The sequence below is a fragment of the Bradysia coprophila genome, assembly GCF_014529535.1.
Source record: "Bradysia coprophila strain Holo2 chromosome X unlocalized genomic scaffold, BU_Bcop_v1 contig_79, whole genome shotgun sequence".
Lineage (NCBI taxonomy): Eukaryota > Metazoa > Arthropoda > Insecta > Diptera > Sciaridae > Bradysia > Bradysia coprophila.
Window position 1 is genome coordinate 788,653 of NW_023503370.1, and position 20,618 is coordinate 809,270.

Genomic DNA, 20,618 nt, shown 5'->3' on the forward strand with positions numbered 1-20,618 from the left:
TGATCGAAATTGTTATAGCACGTTAATGGAAGCAGCGAGCTTTTTTGTGTGAACACATTTCCTTTCTTTACATGCACTCACGTACGTATATCGAATCAATTTTTAGACATCAAATTGGGTTTTTATTGTGTTTTGTATCATTACTAGTTCTGTTGTGACTTCTTTTGTTAACTTTACGCTTTTTGCATGGAAGAAATTTTTTTCCTAGACGCCGTAAGTGTGCCTAAAATTTGAATTTCAAGTGAACGATTCAATGAAAAAGTGAACTGAAAAGTACATTTTTCAACGCGCTTATGACTGTTGAGTAAAATATAAATTGCTCAGTCTTAACTCCGTGGTCGATTTGAGTGATTAACTGTAAATACGCTAACAGGAATCCGATGCCATGAGCGACGATCAGAAATTTACCAACGCCAATAAAATCAAAATTTAAAATGGTCACTACCGTGACCATTTCCAAATTCACACTGTGCACTCATAGGTTTGAAATCGTTGTCATGTTATTGCACCGTTTGTTTTACGAATTTTTTTTATCCATAGGACCCTAACGAGGGTAGGTCGAGTCAAAATAAACGAAAGAAGTTTAAAAATGAAATTATTACTTGAAAGCACAGCCAATTCAAATTTTCGAATTTTCAAAACTTGTCTAGTATAGTCAGAGGCAGTGAAATTTCAGCAGGCATTATAGCTATTTTACAGCTGACACATCCAATCGAAACTGTTTATACTCGTGCACGCACATGGTTGTAGCGGCCACACGCACGCGCATGGTAGAGGCAAAACTGAGAAGACTTTTGCTAGTTGTTATACTATTAATATAAGTCTTTAATGAATATATCGTTATAATGAGTTAAAGGTCTATTTATAATAAGTGCAAGAGAGTATTGCTCTATCATAATAATCAGGTGTCACCCTTACAAAACCGTAAACCGTGTTAACAGATTTTATTCTTTTTGTGGGTCAGCCGAAAAACAGCTGAAGCAGATTCATGCCGAAATTTCATAGTCTCTAAAGGTTTTTCAATAAAAACCTTATTTTAAGAGCAATGAACCATTTGCAAATTTGTAGCCTACATTTGGGCAGATTACACAAATTTACACAATCTGCAAAGGTTTCTCCAAGTGGGAGAAGTTATCACCCACAAACCGATTTTTCCTTTAAAAGTAACACATTTTTGCGTGCTTTAAAGATTTTTCTTAAAACCAATATTTTTCCTCCCAAATGTAGGCTACAAATTTGCTAAGACGTGATCGCTTTCAAAATTTCGTTTTTCGTTTGTGCCCAATGACTTCATTCATCATTTTGGATTTTCTAAAGAATATGACAACCGAGATATAAACTATCCTCTACAGTGTAGGGTCTACACTCCTTCAAGGGTTCAACAATAAAAATTCGTAAAATAAAGGTTTTTCGTATTATGTGACTTTGGAAGGAACTCAAAATGTTGTAGCGCATTGTTCTAGTTAGTTCTAAGAATATTTTAGATTTTTTTGGCGCTAAATAGGCTCGGATCTTTTAGCACTAACAGTCGTTTATCTTGCAAATTATTTTCCAGCAATAATCCAGTCCAAAATACACAACAGCCAGTAGAAGCTCAAAGTTTCGACGAAATAAAAAACGAAAAAGAAAAAAAAACAAACATTTTCGGTTCACCTAAATAACCTCCATACAAACTGCACACACACTCAACGTTGAGTGTGTGTGCAGTTTGTATGGAGGGTATTTAGGTTCACCCATTTCGTTGTGTGTTGTTGATCTTGACGCTACCAATGAAATTTTGACTGTGACGGAATTGAAGCCTCCTTGATGGGATGAAGAACCATAGTCAATTTGAGAAAATATGGAGGAGGTTGGTTTTCGCTGCGATCGTCGACTCGTCGATTCGAACCAGTCATCGTTGTAGTTCATAAAAGGATCGGTCGGTTCTGTGAAAAATGAGCGACTTTCTCCACCATGGTCTGCATACATTTTGGGTATACTCCTTTCGAGTAGTTGTAATATTTCGGCAAAAACGGACTGGGTGAGATTTGCGGTGCGATCTTCAGTGAGGATTGATGAGTTGATGGACCAGCTATAAATAGTTGAGGCATTTGAAGTTTTTTATGAAAGTAACTCTATTTCGAGTACTTATGTTCGTTCAATGTCATTAACGTTGTCTTGCCGGTTATCTTTGTCGGCTGCAGGGATCGCATCGGTGGATCCTTTGTTTGAATTGTTTCGGTATTGTTTGATTATCGCATTGTAATTTTGTAATGAATGGTGAGCGACATTCTAATACAGGTAACTATACTATCAATGTTATTGTGTATACCTTTTTTTTAGAACTTAATTTTTTTTTTAATTTTTGTGTATACCGTTATTTCGTTCGACTGAAATGCATGAACACTGGCCATCAGTTACTAACGTTGCTCGCAATTTAAGTGAGTGTGTCTTCCAGAGGCGCCGACTTCTTTTTTCGTAAAGACGCTTTTTTGTATGATCGAAAATTGATGTTTTATTAATTGATGCTTTTGTAAAATTTAATTATCGATAAACAGCCGTGTCCTGGGCACTTTTGAACATTGGGCGAAACTTCTTTATAAGAACCATAAGCTTTGTAAAGAATAAAAGATAATTGCGAGCGTAGCGAGCGATTTTTTTCTTAATTGTGCTGCCAGTGTAAATTCGGATGAAGATAAAGTTCGTTTCAATACGGTCCCTCAAAAACTTTGCTAACGCTCTTGTTTCATAAACATTCACACTTGAATACATATACTCACACACACATTCACACACACACACAAATTTGTCATGTAATGACTCACTTACTTTCCTAATGTTGTAACATACTCTTACAAAACTAGAACAGCGATAAAAAGATGTTAGTCGAGTTATCGTGTGGAACCGAAGGATTTCTTTTAAATTATGTAGAATTCCGAGAAAGTAGTGAAGCTAACGTTGGAATTGTTCTTAAAGTGAAATGCCACGCAGCGAGAATTTTTGACTTACATGCTCGTTTTCTTCTACAGTTTAAATCATTTATGATGTAAAAATGATATTTATTGTGTCGTCGAGTCATAGTGTTGCTCAGCCTCGACTAATTTGGTCATAGTGTTGCCCGAGCCTCGCGGCAAGACCGTAGTCGGCGCCTCTGGTCTTCTGACCCTTCCGACAAAGTGTGCATATTTTTGTGGCTCAGTTTTGGTGGTCATTTTTCAATTGAAGCTGAAGTTGTACAAGCCTGCCAAAACCAATGTGTTCTGTTTGAACAACAATAGTTATTTCCATAACAACTTGTTATTAACAAGGGGAAAGTGATTTTTTGGCGAGTATATCGTGTCGACAAAAAAACAATTTCCCGAGTTGTGTACAAAACTTTTCATGGCGAAGTTGGCTTAAGTTGATTTATATATCCATCAGCGGGGCGAAAGTAGGTATTTTCGACCCAAAGCATAAAGGTAAGTATTAACTGAAATAAGGGTTTTCGGCCCTTTGCAGGTGTACCTGTTTGGGACGGTTGATTTAAGGCACTTTCGCTTGTAGGCAGACACTTACGAAGGCGGGTGAAACGGGTGAAACACAAAACTTGACAATTCAGACATGTATATTGTTTGAAAAGTCAACTTGAAAACAATTTTTAGACCCGTACGAAGTACTGGGGTCTTATAGGTTTACGCATACGTTTGTAACACGTCGAATTGGACTCCCTGAGTAAGGGGAAACCTATTGTGGTTGTCTAGAGATGCCAAATCCGCGAGAAAAAAAAATGTCCATCTGTCTGTCCGTCTGTCCGTCTGTCTGTCTGCACGATAACTTGAGTAAAACGCATCCGATTTTGAAAATTCTTTTTTTTTCCCGTTTGGTAATGTCAAAAAACAGGCTAAGTTCGAAGATGAGTGATTTTGGATCGACCCCTCCCGAGCTGTGACCCAATAAGTGCTTTACGGTTTTTCGAAGATATCTCCGGACATTTAAACGTTAAACTTGTAAGTGATACGTCAAATAAAAGGTATTTACAATACCAATTTATGAAATTTGACTTCGTACGGGGCTGTCTATATTGCCTCCGGCAATTTATTTGCAAGGCAAAGAGTGGATAATTCAAGTGATTTTAAAGCGCGAATAGCTTTTCAGCAGAGAAGAAAATGAAGTAAGAGAAATGAAGAGTTTCACAATAAAGGCTTTTGATACGAATAGGTGTTTCGTACGGGTCGGCGTTAGCTATGTTTTTTTTGTTAAGTTGAAATCGTCATACAAAATTTTCCAAACCTAGTTGGCGCTAAAGGAAAATTTTGATCACACTGCCTTCGTGATCAACTCGAAAGTGTCTTAACCTGTTCTTTCAGAACCTTGGATACTATTTTCTATTTCCAGTTGCACCCATTCGTTTCGAAAAATTGAACAGCCTTTTAATCCCAACCGGTTGTTCTTTCATTTGAAACAGTGTATTCTTATTGTTTATTTGGGTGGCAATACTCTCGATACTCTCTCAGAGGGTATTGGGGTGGCGCATTTTTTGTCATCAAAAAATCCTAATTATGAAAAATTGTATAATCGAAAACAAAAATGTGGACAGCTGAATAGGCTGGGCGGTAAAGACATGAGTGATTTGAAGAGATGCTAAAGGAAGTGTGGAATACATGTAGATTTTTTTAAAACAATATTTGAATTCAAAACACAAGCGACATCTATCGGAGTGACAGTTACTTTACTGTTCATCACCCTCATAATATCGTTCATTCATCAAATCAAAATAATACGGAAAATAAACACACAGAAAAATTGACAGAACAAAAAAAACTTTTCGTTCAAATTAAATAAAAAATTACCAATTTCGTAGTGTTGTGAAGTGAAAGTTTTATTATTGTACCATCGAATTGTTGGAGCTATTTGAGCAATTCATCTAGGTAAGCTCCTTGAATCATGTCATCCTTTCTAATATCAAAAATATTCATCATTTCGTTTGCAATCTCCGTACCATACTCGATAGTTTGTTCGGGCTGTAAACAAACCTCGAACTCCAGAAACGTTCCTAAATTTTTAACTTCGTCCAGATGTATGCGAGTTTGATTGTGGATGAATAGGTGACGCGTTTTGACCACTTCGCCTTTGATACCGATGCAGGCTGTGAGCATCTGACAAAGTTTCTCAGGCTCATCAGTTTGCAAAATAGTAAATTGTGATAGTTTTGGTCCTTCGACGTCAGGTCGTTGGTATTGGATGAGTTGGGATTTCGTATTCTGCGTAAAAGGCCAAATATAAAAATTGATGATTTGGATGGTCTTATCGCGTATAAATTACCTCCAAAAATCTCAATTTCAAACGACCTGTTGTGACATTAAAAAACACATCGCGCTGCTTAATCACCGAATAGTTTGTTGTTAGTTTTTTGGCAATTTTGACTTTGCGCTCAAACTCAGTGTTATCCGTAATACGCGCCTTTATTTCAATATTGCGCAATGTATTCGGTGTTTCGATCATATTGTATCGGATTAAATTGGACAATTTAATGTAAGTAAAACCGCCGGAGTGTCTTAACAATATTTGCGAGTCTAACCTCTTACGAAGATAAAAGAAAATAAAAAAGCGCGTAGTGAACACACACAGCCAAACATATCGAATGAACGCGATAAATAAATTCTGTGGTGTCATTGTGCAATATTTTACTATTCTGTCATTCAGTTCGACAGATAAAATTTGATTTAAAAAAAGTCGTCAATTATTACGTCCTGCCATTTAAAGTGTTCGAAATTGTAAGTAGTCCATCGCATCCATCTCGCACTTATTGTGAACTCCCCGAACAATGACAACAAATCCATTGTAGAACACACATCTGACCGGCACATCGGTTATGGTAGTACCAAGAAATGGCCAACGTACTTGGTGGTGGAATTAGTGGATTATCAGCCGCATACTATCTGTCAAGGACTGTAAAATCACCAACAGCACTGTTTGAATCGTCCGACCGAATCGGAGGATGGATTAAATCTACTCAACAGCCGGGTTACATTTTTGAGTCTGGTCCTCGAACAATTCGACCTGCTGGCATTAAGGGAAAAAATACTTTGCAATTGATCGAAAATGTTGGCCTATCCGACCAGGTCCGTCCAATATGTGCCAGTCATCCGGCAGCTAAAAATCGAATGATTTATGCGAATGGAAAATTGAATTTGTTACCATCGGCTGTCGGAGATATTTTCAAAACATTGCCACCGTTTTCAAAGCCACTCATTTCAGCCGTTATCCATGATCTTGTCACGCAACGGAATGCCACTAATTTGGACGATGAGTCGATTTATAGCTTCACCGAACGGCGATTTGGTAGAGAAATTGCAGAATACGCGATTAGCCCAATGATTTGTGGAATTTGCGCCGGCGATGCGAAGCGGATCAGTGTGAAGTTTTTGATGGAAGACATTTTTCGGAATGAGCAAAAATACGGTGGAGTGATCAGAGGTGCAATTATGAATTCAATTTTCGGAAAGAAGCAGAAAGACGAATCCGTTGACAGTCAACTGATAAGTCGATCGGTTCAGGAAAAATGGCGAATCTATTCATTGGCTGGAGGCTTACAAAGTCTACCAAATACTCTGTGTTCACACGTTCAGCAACAGACGCAGACCAAAGTTCACTTTAACGCACAATGCACACAAATCAAGTTTAGTCCCAACGAAGTAATTTCAACCGTTAACAATGAAGAATTCCCCAGTAATGCCATCATTTCGTCCATTCCAAGTTATAAATTGGCTGGCCTAGTTCGTGATCAACATCCCAAACTTTCGCAACTTTTAGACGAAATTATTTACGTCGACGTGGCCACTGTTAACATTCAATTCGACAAGCCAAATCTATTGGAAAGTCCCGGTTTTGGTTTCCTGGTTCCTCCTAGCGTAAATCGACCGATATTGGGTGTGATTTTTGACAGTGATTGCTTCGACATCACAGATCATACATTGTTGACTGTCATGATGGGCGGACATTGGTTTCACGAAAAATTTGGTGCCAATCCAAGCGAACAGCATCTGCTGGATGTTGCGTTGGATGAAATAAAATCAATTTTAAAAATTGATGAAGTGCCTAACCAGACTAAAGTGAACATTTTGCGGAAGTGTATACCCCAGTATGTTGTTGGACATCGTAAGCTTGTCAACGATATTAGAACCTACATAAAGGATCATAAGTTGCCGCTATTTTTATGTGGAGCTGCCTACGATGGGGTTGGTGTTAATGACGTTATTTATTCATCGAAGATGGCTGTTAACGATTTCTTAAATAAATAAATTCGTAGTTTTATGAGACCGATTTTCGTTTGCTCTTTAGCCGATAAGTGTTGGGGCACTTTTTCCCCGATGCGAATGGTGAACGTGATTGACGATTTTTAGTTCTCATTACGACTGTTTGATGCCCAATCTAGTTCAATCTAGTTAAATATTTATTAATGATAGGTCAGGCTTCATTGTAGTCTCAGACTAAAGCTTTACTAACGGAATCGCACATGAAATCTGAAATCGGTCTGGAAATGTGATTCAAAAGTTCGATTAGCGCCGTTGAAGATCGAATCAATAACAAACTTTCCCTGCTTGAAACCGTTCGACTGAATTTCTTTTGCTAATTTTTTACCTGTTCGATAGAGATGTGTGCTCTGTGATTCTTACTAAAACGGATCTAATTTTGGTCGATGTAAAAGTGGTCTCGGATTGTAAAACAATATTAAAATTCAATCGCATTGAAAAATTCCACGATTTTATTTCTATATTTTCACTGGTTTTTTGTCTTGTTGTTTTATTACAAACATTCATCACTCTTCAATAATTTATTATTATTTTTTGTATATATGTTGACATCGCTCGCAAGCCCAAGTCAAGCGAAACTTTCAATCTAATGGATGAGTATTTTTCTGAATATTTTTCTTAAATTAAATTTCATGTTTTTTTCCTCAATCTTCCTTAATTTACATAGTAATAAGTGCAGGTGCTCTCGTAATTCATTTTTTTTTTTATTTATAAAATTATTGAAAAAGGCGATTTTATGATTTTGGTGAATTATAACTTTCCATGACACTTCGTCTCTCAACAAATTATAATAAACTGAGAGACCCTTATGGGGCCAAGGCTTGAAACCTACGTTCAGCAATACGAAGAACTATTGTTCTGCGACTTATTGTGTAACAGTCGTTAGTAACGTTACACATCAAAGAAAAAAAAATCGAAATTGGTGTCAAAATGAAGGTATTTCGGTCTAAATACATTTAAAAAATTTAATTTTTATTGTAAGGTCTGTTAAGTCCAATGTTTGAATGTTCGACCTGTCAGGTCAGACCGGTCAACGAAAACCGAATTTTTCAATTGTATTCGTCATTTGAGGCCAAAATACCTTCCTTTTGACACCAATTTCGATTTTTATCCCTCATTTAAAATTAGTTTTTATTATCGAACAACATTGGTTTCAAATGGTGTTATTACACATGTGCTATGGGCATCTGCGACAACCTTCCACGTCTGAATTTAATATTTTTGGGTGGTGAGGCGTTAGTCACACTTGAAAATAGTTAAAAATCAGTTTGCTGGTGCTGAGACCGGTTGAAGATGAAAAGAAATAATTTACCAAAATTGGAATGATTAGAAGCGTTTTAAGTTAAAGTTCACTAGCAATGTAATTATTATATTTAAATCAAATCAATTGTGTGTCTGTGTTGGCGTATTCACATCACCTAAAAACGATTAAAATATTTTATTTTTTTTGTTTTTCGTAAGTTAATAATGAGATATAATAATTGAAACTTTCCGGACATTCATTCGTAAATCTTGTACTTTAACAATCGGTCGATGGGGGGCCATCCCATTCGTTTCTTTTTTTTATTAAAACTATTCAAACAAAGCGCACTACATAAATAAGCCAATCACCGCTCACTTTAAGCCTCGCGAAACAAAATTTCTATGTCCTCTTTCCTATATTCGTTTGTTTTCTTTTAAATAAAATTTCAAATTTTCATAAAATTAGAACTTAAAGCAAAATTATACTTGGTTTGTGTTTAATGTTTTTCTTTGTTTGTTTTGATTCGCATTCAACCTCCGCACACCCGGTTCTCACTCAGACGGTGTCAGATCCTTTTCCGGTTCATTTTCGTGCAATATTTGCGACAACAAATCGAACAGCGGTTCGAAAACTTTTTTCGTCGATGCTGTCGTCAGATTCAAATAGTCAAACATATCGTGATGACTAATTGTACCGTCTGTTTGTATCAATCCCTTGTCGATGCACACCGTCTGGACCCGTTTCATGCCGGCACATTTCTCCGCAATTAAGTGGTTGACTGAATTATTTCGATCACGACAAATGTTTGGCTGGTGGCCTCGAGGTAGTAGAGTCTGTGAAATTGATTGAATCGAAAATTAAATTTTCAATTTGTCCGTAATCACCTAAATGGAATGTTAAAGTATATTTACTGGTAGCACAATGTAGCTGTCAGCTAATTTATCACGAATAGTTTTTACAATTTCCAATATCCCTTCAGCTACTTCTTCGGCTGTATTGTGGACATTATTCGTACCGACAAGCAGTACAACTATCTTTGGTTTAACGTTGTCCAATTCGCCGTTCTGCAGGCGCCATAAAACATGTTGTGTTTGGTCTTGGTAAATACTAAAGTTGAGGCAATGTAGCGGAGCAAAGTATAAGTTCCACGTTTCCGTATGTTGCAATGTTTCAAATATACAGTCACCGATGAAAATCACATCCGGATCCTTCTCCCGGCATTCAGACAAAAAACGATTGTGCTGCAATGAATGGGCAAAAAAATTCAATTCAATAAATGAGCGAGTCCCGGTGGTGTGTGTGTTGTTTGTGTTTCACAATAAATTCACTCACAATGCTCATCCATCTATTGTCTGCATCGGTGTCTTTTATTTCTGTAGGTACAGCACATGGATTCATCGCTAGTTCTTGTTCTATAAATTCCTAGTTAAATGCAAAAATAATAGAAAATGTAGAAAAACTCTACAACTGGGACCCCAGATTCAATTAAAAAAATGTCAAACAAATTGGATGTTTTACAATGCAGAGTATAGCATAAATAGGTGTGATGATGACATAAAGTGCGTTCATTTCTCTCTTCGCGCTTAATTCGATTACATGGTGGGTTAAGGCAATGAAATACATGAAAAGACAAGTACAACACAGGCCAACAGTGCCGGGCTGGCTCAAAAAAGCCCTTCGGGCGTTATATGAGGAAATTTTTTCAAAAGGCCCATCGTTGCCATTTCTTCATACAAAAATCAAAAGGCCCTTCGGGAATCGCCCGAACGCCCATAGGGCCAGACCGGCACTGCGAGGCCAATCGATTTAACAGAATCAACCAATTTACAAGTACTGACGATTCATGCCAAAATAGTATGAAAATGAGTGCGTTTATGTTCTCCGGGCCGACATTAGACCGACATTTTCCCCCAGTCAAGCATCAAGCATCCAAATTTTAACCACATTTACCAAATCTAACAAAAGTTAACTAGGCCAACAACCAATAGAGTGTTATGATGAAAGAGAAAGAAATATTTTAACAAGTATCCCAAGACAACTTATAATAGACTGGTCTTCGGTCCTCTCGCTCTCAACGTAACATGTTGAAAAAGAAAGCAATATTTTGACAAGTACCACAAGGCAAGTTATAATTAACTATAGTCTTCGGTTCTCTCGCTCTGATCATAACAGTCTATGTGAGAATGGTTACGAAAAAGTTGTTTAAGAGTGCTCACCCCTTTGCAAATTTTTAGCCTACATTTGTGACCAAAAATATTCGTTTTGAAAATGTGTAACTTTTAAAGGAAAAATTGGTTTGTGGATGATAACGTATTCCACTTAGAGAAACATTTGCAAAATATGTAAATTACATATTTTGCAATGTTTTCTCCAAGTGGGTAAAGTTATGACTCACAAACCAATTTTTCCCTTAGAAGTAACACAGTTCTGCTTGCTTTAAATGGTTTTAATTTTTCAAAAAAAAAATTGGTTCAGAGAAATCATCAAAAAACGAATATTTTTGCGCGTAAATGTAGGCTAAAAATTTGCCAAGGGTGAGCGCTCTTAAATTAAATTCGTCACAAAAGTCAGTCGAATACACTGTTTCTCAGTTCGGTCCTGCTGTAACGGCAAATGTCGCATTGTAAACGACACCATTCGAAAATATTTCATTTTGTGTCGCAAAGATATTTAGCAGTGTCGTCAACGCTATTCCGATCCCGGTTTCTCATTCATTTGTCTAAATATGATGGAACATAAATAATTTTTTTTGCCCCGAAATCAACAAATAATTACCAAAAAGCGTTGCTCTGCATCCATGATGCCATTGGAGGATATATTGATAAGAATGAGGGAGATTTTACCCGACTTAGGTCGCAAGCGAAGAAGGTGAGTCTGGTTGATGCCATTTTTCATAAGGAAACGCGCGTTAGACATTGAAAATGTCGATGATTGACTTGTATCAACATTTTTTCTTTTACCTAACTATAACTGTCCGTCGCTCATTCGATGATATCCGTTTCTATTGTACCGAATGATGCATCTAAATTGATATTTTTCAATTTTATTTCAGAAGTTCGAACTGTCCGGACAGTGGTCCTCCGCCAAAACTTATCAAGAACGTGCAAGAACGGTTCGTTCGAGGTATGTATACAGTTTCGAACAGATTGGTTTGCTTGTACGTTCGACAGGTGTGACGATGATTTATTTTTGCTTTCAGATGAACCAATACGACAGCAATCAACAAGAAAATCATTTCTGAGATCGATGGGATCAATATTGTCCAAATTTAAGTCAAACTCAAACGGATGTGAGCCCACTGAGTGTGAGGAATATTCCGACGGTGAAGATGTTATTATCATACAAAGATTCCCAAAACCCAGCCCAACCTCACCTCGACATCAACCATTGAACAATTATCAGTTCGGTAAAATGGATGCTGTGAATAATATATCTACCGCCAACAGACCGCTGCCGGGTTTAATACCCAAAGACAAGTGGAGTCGGCTGCCCAATCTACACATACGTCCTAGTGTTGCCCAGCCACGGGTCAATGGTTATCAAAACGAAAGTGACACGAGCAGTGTCCGAAATCACGTTGTAAATGGTACTACGTTGTCGTATAAGCCGCTCAATAGCCAACACATTGACTCTGCGTTAGGAAAAAGCTACACGAGCTACATGAACTCAACGGTACAACAATTTTTCCCGGATTTTGAGCGTCCTCTCATCATCTTGTTTGCTATCGTTACAGTGTATGGGACCGAAATTTCCGAGCCTCGTGCCACTGAGATCGATCCACACACACAATGATGCTGAGGACAAACTTCGGTTCGAAAGAATGCTGAAAAGTGCTATTCCAGACTATTGTGTTGCAGGTAACGTCCACCATCAATTTCACTGTGTCTAGCACACTTATCAAATTCGCCATAACAGAGGTGTAGACCTCCTAGAATCGTGTTACCTGTGGTCAAAATGTTGATTCTGTGGTTTAAATGACTTGTGTTCAGTGTCTAGTCTAGATGTATGAAGTGACCGGCACAATAATCTCACGTGTGCAGTGAATATCCAAAGATTAGTAAAAAGATTGAAATGTGATGGATCTACTCATAGTGAATGCAAATTCGATGTAATCATCTTACTCTGCTCTGCTAGTCGATGTACGTCAGCATTACTTGGATTTTTTTGTTGGTTTTATATCAAATGGGACTACGGTCATAAATTTACATTTTTCATTGTGTTCGTGCTTAATCTACTCAATCAACACTTCAAAGAAATCCCCCTACAATGCGGACATTAACTTCGAATTAATCTGCCCAGCAACAGCTTGAGTGCATCATCCCATAAGTGACATGCTTTTGACATTTCCTTTCTAAATGAAATTGCAATTGCTGTTCCCTGTTCTTACCGAGGTGTCAACCATCGTCTAAAAATTACTCCTTTCATTTAAGTTGATTTCTAGATCGATGCTGGGCTGACTGGCTGACCGGATTGTTGTCGATTCGTTTGACTCTAAATGTTACTCTACTCACCCGCTTGCCTGACACTGTGCAGAATGTTGATTTCAAAATCATTTTTATTTCAGATCCGTTGCCCACCTCTAAGCGGCCGACATCCGTTCCAAATCGTAAGTTCCCATTCGGTTTATTTGAGCGCGAATAGTGAATTAACGGACGACTATACCGATTTACAGATATAGCCCCGAGACCGCCGTTGCGACCGTCGGGAATCCATTTAATCGATGATGATCTTCACAAAAAGCGTGAAGATGTGCGACAACGGTTTGCTGAAACGTTCATTACCACCGAGTAAGTGTAAAATGATTTTTTGTGCCTCTGATGCACCGCATGGGTCGAAAGTGGATTTTAAATTAGTTGAAAAATTGGTGATTTGTCCATAAAGTGGATCATCCGATTCCGTTGTCAAAACCCGATTGAAGATGGGCACACGTTTCTAATTTCCAAAATTGTTATTTTCTGTTAGACGTAAAACGGCACCAGTTAACACAATGCGGATGAAAACGGAATCATCGCGAGTGTGCCAGAAACAATTTCCGGACATGGTGAAGGAAAAATACTCCCCTGCGATAGCACAACGGCACGAAAAAATTTCACAACAGGAAAAAGAGTACGACCTACACTTCTCACCATCAAAATTAACTTGCTAATTGAATCTTTGGTGTACTTTATGCTTTTTGCAGAACCAAGGTACTTGCTTCCATCCGAATGAAACAATCCAATTCGTATGAAAGTCTTACACCCAATTGGTATACACCGAGCATTGTGATTTTCGACGAAGATATCGAGGACAAGATTGATGATTTTCCAGAATTTACCGATGCGCAGAGACAGACGATTAGACAGGCTATAATTGGAAGTCCACACACTGTAAGTTACAACTGAACAATCGGGGCAACAGACAACATTAACCATTACCGATTTTCCAGAATCTTATAACCAAATTCAATATTCAAATAACTCGGTTGCATATCCTCACACTGCAATGGGAACCTACATTAGCTTGGTTAAACGACGAAGTAATCAATTTCTACATGAGCCTGTTGACAGAACGCGGTGAACTTCGTGCCAATGATGGTTACCCGAAAGTGTACGCTATGAATACATTCTTCACACAACGTTTGTTCCAAGGCGGCCATTCAGCTGTGAAACGTTGGACGAAAAAGGTCGACCTATTCGCCTGTGATATAATACCGGTACCAGTGCACGTAGGCAATGTACATTGGTGCATGGCTATTATCAACATGAAAGAGAAAACGATCAAATATTACGATTCAATGGGAGCGCCAAACCATCGGGTGTTGTCCGAATTGGAAGATTATTTGAAGAAGGAGAGTTTAGATAAGCGAAAAATCGAATTCGACACCAGCGGATGGAGTAAGGAAAATGTTACCGATAATCCACGGCAGGAGAATGGCAGTGATTGTGGCGTGTTCAGTTGTATGACAGCGGAATTCATTTGTCGAAATCGGCCAGTCTCATTCAATCAACAACACATGAACTATTTTCGACAAAGAATGGTGCTGGAAATTTGCACGGGGAGTCTGTTGCTGTAAAGTTCTTTTTTTTTATTTGTACTCATAATTTAACGATTCGATACACACACGGAAGAATGGATGTCGGAATAATAATAAAAAATTTATGACTGAGAACCTTCATTCGTAGTTAATAATGTGAAATAAATAAATAAAAAAATGTTTGGTTAAAAAATGCTCGACGTCTCAATTCATTGCACTCGGTGGCATTACGGCGGAGTCTCTCCGTGTCGTTCAAACTTCTGTGAGTTTTAAAGGTGTACAGGTGCCGAAATACCGAAAAAATAGAATAAACCAGGAGAAGGTGGCGAGGGGATAGGGTTGAAAAATCACCCGAAAAATACGGACGTTCTTTATGGATGTATCCAAACCTTTTCGACTTTACACGACAGTCTCGTTACTGATGTGCGAAAAGCCAAAAAATGTGTGCCAGTGTGTTAGTATGTCATCGAATTTACTAGGCAAATGATGTCGTTCCGTATTTTTGAACAGCAAACCAGCGGTATTGGTCACTGAAAAATTAGTTCGCTTGAGTTCATTTTGGTTGACAATATTTCCAACTAGAGAAGTTTTGGACATATCTCAGTTTTTTACGTTATAGAGGATTATGAGCGTGAACCGAAGTGTTGATTCAGAAGTGGCACTCAGATGTCCAAAAAATCATGCTCGCACATAATTTAGCTAGTGTGACGCAGGTCCAATACAACAATAATAATAAAAAAAAAACATTTTTAGGAATAATGAACATATTTACAAAAACTTTTTGACTTCCCTTGGCCCCAAACACCAAAGAAAGTACAAACCAGGTATGGTCTGTCTATTCAAACCGGAGGAAACAGCGATTTCATGTAAAAAATTCAACTTTCAACGATTTTCATTAAAAAGTGAGTTAGTTTATATGAAATCGCTATTTCCTCCGCTCCATACAAATTTTGACATTAGACCATACCTATAGAGTATACTTTCATTGCCAAACACCCCACAATTAATGTTGTAAATTGAGACGGATTTTTTTTGAGTAAAACTTTCTTTGGTAGAATTTTTGTGTTCAGAATGCCCCACCATTAGCGTTATCAGTTATTTTCGAAGCGAACACCCAAAGACTTGCCCTTTTACCCTTCAAGGTTTTTTTGGCTGTTTTATTATTTTTCATGTCTTGGACATAAATTTCAGAATTTTTCTCGTAATTCAGGCCCTCATCATGAAAATTTGTATAAGCATCTGTGGTGTTGGACTGAAGATTTTAGGCAATTTCGCGAGTTGTAGCCCGAACAAACTTCCACCACAGATACATAAATGAATATTGCTATCGGTAATGAATGCACACGTATTTGCTTCATGAATGAATTAATAGTAATGTTATTCTCTACTATTCTCTAGCCGAGTACAAGGCATACATAAGTATATCAAAGATATAAACATAAATAAATTCAATAAATCAAATTAAGCGTAAGAAATTAATCATTTAAATGCAAGAAAAAGGGTCACAAAGCAAAAAGATAAGAAGAAACATAAACAAGCAACGAACATCAATAACAATCAGAAGTCCACCAAGGTGGTACGGTCAAATAACCTAGTTATCAAATTGAATCACCAAAAAGGTGTCGTCAAAAAGAATAAATGAAAAAATCGAAAAATTCGTCATCAGCAATCAAATCAAATTAAATCACCAAAACGGTGTCGTCAAAAAGAACAAATGAAAAAATCGAAAGATTTCTCGTCAGTAATCAAGTCAAAAGAAGCAAACAGCATTTAGCAGGATGAAAATGAATCGAACGTTGAACCATCATGTTCGGTAACATTTCGGCGAAACTCACAAATGTCATTTTACAAGAGTTTGCTCAAATGAATAAAGAAACTAGTGTGTGACACTAAATCTCCTTAAAAATACCAAAGACGTTTCAATCGACGAAGGAGATAAAGGTTTGATCAACCTAGCTCTTAAACGTAAATTTTGCGATTCCAGTTCCAATTTTTTTTATTATTATCCAAGCAATTTCAAGGGCCGGACGAGGGGGAAACCACTGGTTAAAAGGGTGGCAAATAATTTTCTTATTCCTTTCAATTCCTTCAATTACCGGATTAATTCCGTTTTGACGGATTTGCACTTTAAATCCTATTATTTCCTATAATTCCTATTAATTTCTAATAATTCTACGATGTTTTCTGTTACTATCCCATTCATTGTATACTTTTTAGAAACAATTTTCTAAAAAAAATTTTACTTTTCTTTTTTTCGATAATTTCTAAGATTTTCTTCAAATTTAAAGAAAACGAATGAAAACCGTCGAAATTACGGCAATCAGAGTTGCCGAAGTATACGGTGATTAATAGGAATTGAAGGAAATACTAGAAATTCAAGGAATTGATGGAATTACCAGGAATTGAAGGAATTACGAGGAATTGACCGGAAATACGAGAAATTGAAAGTAAATGAAAGGAAACAATTATCCGTATTTCCTTTCATTTACTTTCAATTTTTTTTGTATTTCCTTCAATTCCTATTAATTACCGGATGTTCCGGCGATTCCTTCGAGGGGGTGTAATCAATTACCCGAGTAGTTTCCCCCTCGAGGCCGGACTATCTCAAAGAAGCCAAAACAATTAAAAAAAAAAAATGCAAAATGTCCTTTTCACAGTATGGTCAGTTTGGGCCTGAAAAGTTGCCATGTCCTAATTTTGGTAAATTGAGGTAGAAGTAAGCTAAATAACGGTTTCTGCTGCTTTAACATCTAATGCTAAATGGCCACAACCCTGCATGCATTTCACCAACGCTAAATTTACCCTACATTTGTATTGTGCTGCGATTGAACTTCCGCATTTCGCTTATTTCAACGACGATTATCACACAACGAGCAATGTCATGAGCATTCGTACACAGGTGGTTTGTTTTATTATTGGACTAGGTATGATTAAACGAATGGTATTTTTAGAGAGATCGCATCAATTTAGAGAGACAATCGAATATATTCTGGGACGAGAACGTTTGGTATGTCTACAACAGGTCAGAGTTGTTGTTTGTATTAAATGCAAGAGGGCCATTTGACTTAACATTTGTGCTTAGGCATCTTATGAGGAAGTCCCGAGTACAGGTTTTAATAATTCAGCAACACAACTCTTAATCTTCTAAGTAAGTTTGAGTCACCACTGTACATTTAAGATTCTGTTAAAGTACCAGTGAAAAGTTCGTATAATCTCTTTCATACAGAGCGATGTGCGTCCCTTACATATTTCTCTATTTGGCAGCCACAGAAAAGTAAGAAAATGCTTTTGCCAAAAAGCTTTTTGTTCTTTTTATATTACCGAAGGACACCGTATTTTTATTGATTCTGTATCACATGGCATACTATCAACCGATTGATTATTTGCTATATTAACCTGTACATCACCCAGTTGCCGTTCATTATCAGTACAAACAACAAATTATAAACACTTCTTTCCTGTGAAAGAGTCTGATAGTTTGTTCATTGAAGTCGTTTATCCCAACATGGATGTGCAAGCACGTATCGCGGCCAAAGCGCAAATCAAATCGGTGGAGCTTTATCGAGAAAGTCTTCTCCGAAATACGCCGCGCTTTAGGAGCCGGTAAGTGTTTTGCTGTAGTTCAATTGGTAGGCAGTTTTAAACGGGTCACAATGGGAAATTGAATTTTCAGAATGCTTGAGACTGATGTTGGTGATATATTAGCCAAAGTTAACGAACCAATCAATGCTTGTGCAGTATCGAAACTGAACGATAATTTGGATACTCCGCACTTTGTCAAACGTCCCGTGGATACTTACATTGTTGCTCATCGTACGGGAATGATTGAGGCGCGTGTAACTGGTATACCAAATCCTGAGATCATATGGTACAAAAACTGGCATCATATCACCGAAAGCCCAAGAATTAAGGTAATGAGCACAGTTAATCGAACGTATCGAGCAAGTACTCATCGAATATACACACACTTTCCAGATGCACCATTACGCGCCTGACACTTACGTATTAGAGATCAGAGATGCAATTTCGTCCGACACCGCACTATACACTTGTGTCGCTCGTAACTGTTGTGGATGCGTCACATCATCGGCCACAATTCGAGTTGTGCATATAGAAATCGAAGAATATCCACGATTTGCAAAACGTCTCGATAGTATTGATGTCTCTGCCGGTCACAACGGTCATCTAGAAGTCAGAGTGACTGGTATACCAAAACCGGAGATTAAATGGTATAAAAATTGGATTCCGTTGAAGGAAGACCATCGTATCGAGGTAAACTTGAAATGAAGTCTCCATACCGAAATAAATATTTATTCTAATAATCTGGCCTCCATCTAGTTCCGTCACTACGATCCAGACAGCTACGTTCTGAATATATACAATGCACAGCCCGACGATTCAGGATTGTATACATGCAAAGCACGCAACGAGTCGGGAAGCATAACTACCTCAGCAATGGTACATGTGGAGGGCAATACCGATTTATACCTCTACAAGTCTCTTATCCCACGACCATATCACTGTTACTATGATGCCGGCTGGTTGGAAGATTTTGTCAACATTCGCAGACGTCTGGAACGATTAGCCTATAACTTGAGCAAGAAGGAAAGGGACGAACTGCTGCACCAAAGAGCGCTCGCTAATTACTACGCGAAGTTGCGTCGTCCAAGCATTGATTACTATGACCTTTTGTAGAGCACATGGTGTTCGTTAAATTGGCTAATTAAACATTACTGACTTTTTCGTAAGCTTTTTCTTATCCTCAACTAAAATTACCTCAAACGTTCCAAGTTCCAATAGTTCGGAAATCCCCCGAGGGAGCTTTCAACTTTCACTTTTATTCCCGAGGTAAACACATTTTCTCACCTGTACGCGGTGTGAAGAGTATTTTATATTATCCTAATTTCCACCAGAATTATTTCGATTCGGTCACTGAAGCTAAACCAAATTTAATATAGATCGGTTTGTTTGGAAATTCCCACAATGTCCTGAAAATTCGTGAAAATATTTTCGCTAATATAGGCACTGGCTCAGATTGACCCGAACATAGTTTCAACTCGAACCTGCACCAAAATTTCTGGTTCGACCCGACTTGCCTTGAACCTGAAATTCTCGTTTTCGGGTTCAACCCGAACCTGAACTTCTACTGTTTGACCCGAATCTGCAATTTTCAGAATGGATCAGGTCGGGTTCGGATAACCCGAAATTTCTATATCAGAAATAACAAATTTTCACAAAAATTTACCCGAACCCGATCTGATCCATCCTTAAAGTTTCAGGTTTAAGTAAAACTTGAGAGTGAAAGTTTTGGTTCGGGTCAGATTCGTGTCGAACCGATTCAGGTTCAGGTGAAGTTAGGGTCAAACCTGAAATTTTAGTTTACGTGCGGACTCCGGTCAGACCGAACTCTGCCTGTTCTGAACATTTAGGCAACAAATAAAACTGTAGGTAAATTTACTGAAGTTTCATTATTTTATTTCATGCATTTATATTACAATGAACAAATTTGCATTTCATATATTTTATATCAACCACAAATATTATAAAGCATGTAAAAAAACGTTCTTTTTCATAAGAGATCATATACTTCTTCACCATAATTTTCGTTTTTTTTTAAATTTAAATATAGAATAATAGTTTTAACTTTGTAAAATCAACGAAAGAGTTCTAAAACAAAACAAAAACATATTTTAAAGAAAAAGAGAAAAAAAATTAATTTAAAGAATTTTTTTTTAAACAATAATTTCTATATTTTTAAATGATTTTTACGTTTAAAATAAATTTTGTTTACCAATTTAAATTGTTTATAAAGCTGTCTTTACTTTTTTATTATAAATTAATGCTAGACATTCTCATATTTTTCACGTTTTTTCGCTTTTCTTTTAGTTTTAGTTAATTAATCCGAAAAAAATTTATTTAATTGTATAATATTCACTCCAAATATATGTTCGGATTGTAATCTTTATTGAAAAAGTATTAGTTTTTTTGTTGTCTAAAAATTTGATAAAGAAATTAGTTTAATAGAACAAAAATAAAAATAAAATTTAATTTAAGAACAAAAATTTACTACGAGTTAGCTACTTACAAGTAT

The 20,618-nt window shown here is 37.1% G+C and overlaps 5 protein-coding genes across 7 annotated transcripts; 3 read left to right on the plus strand and 2 right to left on the minus strand.

The window, feature by feature from the left end:
- Window positions 1-7,275, plus strand: LOC119070399 (protoporphyrinogen oxidase). 2 transcript variants are annotated; one of them, XM_037174723.1, is made up of 2 exons: window positions 1-11; window positions 5,804-7,275. In XM_037174723.1, the coding sequence occupies exon 2, from the start codon at window positions 5,847-5,849 to the stop codon at window positions 7,257-7,259; it is 1,413 nt and encodes a 470-aa protein (XP_037030618.1). In that variant the 5' UTR covers window positions 1-11; window positions 5,804-5,846; the 3' UTR covers window positions 7,260-7,275. The 2 variants fall into 2 exon arrangements, with proteins under 2 accessions (XP_037030618.1, XP_037030617.1); XM_037174722.1 differs by lacking the exon at window positions 1-11 and adding an exon at window positions 5,159-5,732.
- Window positions 4,701-14,692, plus strand: LOC119070397 (sentrin-specific protease 1-like). 2 transcript variants are annotated; one of them, XM_037174718.1, is made up of 9 exons: window positions 4,701-4,886; window positions 11,567-11,637; window positions 11,714-12,186; window positions 12,248-12,371; window positions 13,079-13,120; window positions 13,187-13,301; window positions 13,477-13,620; window positions 13,694-13,880; window positions 13,940-14,692. In XM_037174718.1, the coding sequence occupies exons 3-9, from the start codon at window positions 11,761-11,763 to the stop codon at window positions 14,564-14,566; spliced, it is 1,665 nt and encodes a 554-aa protein (XP_037030613.1). In that variant the 5' UTR covers window positions 4,701-4,886; window positions 11,567-11,637; window positions 11,714-11,760; the 3' UTR covers window positions 14,567-14,692. The 2 variants fall into 2 exon arrangements, with proteins under 2 accessions (XP_037030613.1, XP_037030612.1); XM_037174717.1 differs by lacking the exon at window positions 4,701-4,886 and adding an exon at window positions 11,152-11,382.
- On the minus strand, window positions 4,818-5,655 carry LOC119070404. The gene is made up of 2 exons (XM_037174728.1): window positions 5,281-5,655; window positions 4,818-5,219 (listed from the first exon to the last, which is right to left on the minus strand). The coding sequence occupies exons 1-2, from the start codon at window positions 5,629-5,631 to the stop codon at window positions 4,866-4,868; spliced, it is 705 nt and encodes a 234-aa protein (XP_037030623.1). The 5' UTR covers window positions 5,632-5,655; the 3' UTR covers window positions 4,818-4,865.
- Window positions 7,703-10,108, minus strand: LOC119070405 (platelet-activating factor acetylhydrolase IB subunit beta homolog). The gene is made up of 3 exons (XM_037174730.1): window positions 9,847-10,108; window positions 9,426-9,755; window positions 7,703-9,347 (listed from the first exon to the last, which is right to left on the minus strand). Exons 1-3 carry the CDS (start codon window positions 9,910-9,912, stop codon window positions 9,066-9,068), a joined length of 678 nt encoding a protein of 225 aa, XP_037030625.1. The 5' UTR covers window positions 9,913-10,108; the 3' UTR covers window positions 7,703-9,065.
- Window positions 14,693-17,898: 3,206 nt separating the features above from the next.
- On the plus strand, window positions 17,899-19,270 carry LOC119070402 (obscurin-like). The gene is made up of 4 exons (XM_037174726.1): window positions 17,899-18,130; window positions 18,201-18,438; window positions 18,503-18,799; window positions 18,866-19,270. The coding sequence occupies exons 1-4, from the start codon at window positions 18,033-18,035 to the stop codon at window positions 19,220-19,222; spliced, it is 990 nt and encodes a 329-aa protein (XP_037030621.1). The 5' UTR covers window positions 17,899-18,032; the 3' UTR covers window positions 19,223-19,270.
- Window positions 19,271-20,618: the final 1,348 nt, after the last annotated feature.

Bases quoted from the DNA above. Each gene is read 5' to 3' on its own strand.
- LOC119070397 (XM_037174717.1), top strand. From the start codon at position 11,312: ATGATGCCATTGGAGGATATATTGATAAGAATGAGGGAGATTTTACCC. The intron at 12,372-13,078 runs GTAACGTCCACC...TTTTTATTTCAG, and splicing joins TCCAGACTATTGTGTTGCAG to ATCCGTTGCCCACCTCTAAG. The intron at 13,302-13,476 runs GTAAGTGTAAAA...ATTTTCTGTTAG, and splicing joins GAAACGTTCATTACCACCGA to ACGTAAAACGGCACCAGTTA.
- LOC119070402 (XM_037174726.1), top strand. From the start codon at position 18,033: ATGGATGTGCAAGCACGTATCGCGGCCAAAGCGCAAATCAAATCGGTG. The intron at 18,439-18,502 runs GTAATGAGCACA...CACACTTTCCAG, and splicing joins CCGAAAGCCCAAGAATTAAG to ATGCACCATTACGCGCCTGA. The intron at 18,800-18,865 runs GTAAACTTGAAA...GCCTCCATCTAG, and splicing joins AGGAAGACCATCGTATCGAG to TTCCGTCACTACGATCCAGA.
- LOC119070399 (XM_037174723.1), top strand. From the start codon at position 5,847: ATGGCCAACGTACTTGGTGGTGGAATTAGTGGATTATCAGCCGCATAC.
- LOC119070405 (XM_037174730.1), bottom strand. From the start codon at position 9,912: ATGAATCCATGTGCTGTACCTACAGAAATAAAAGACACCGATGCAGAC. The intron at 9,756-9,846 runs GTGAGTGAATTT...CATTCATTGCAG, and splicing joins ACAATAGATGGATGAGCATT to CACAATCGTTTTTTGTCTGA. The intron at 9,348-9,425 runs GTAAATATACTT...TCAATTTCACAG, and splicing joins ACAGCTACATTGTGCTACCA to ACTCTACTACCTCGAGGCCA.
- LOC119070404 (XM_037174728.1), bottom strand. From the start codon at position 5,631: ATGACACCACAGAATTTATTTATCGCGTTCATTCGATATGTTTGGCTG. The intron at 5,220-5,280 runs GTAATTTATACG...CCTTTTACGCAG, and splicing joins TGAAATTGAGATTTTTGGAG to AATACGAAATCCCAACTCAT.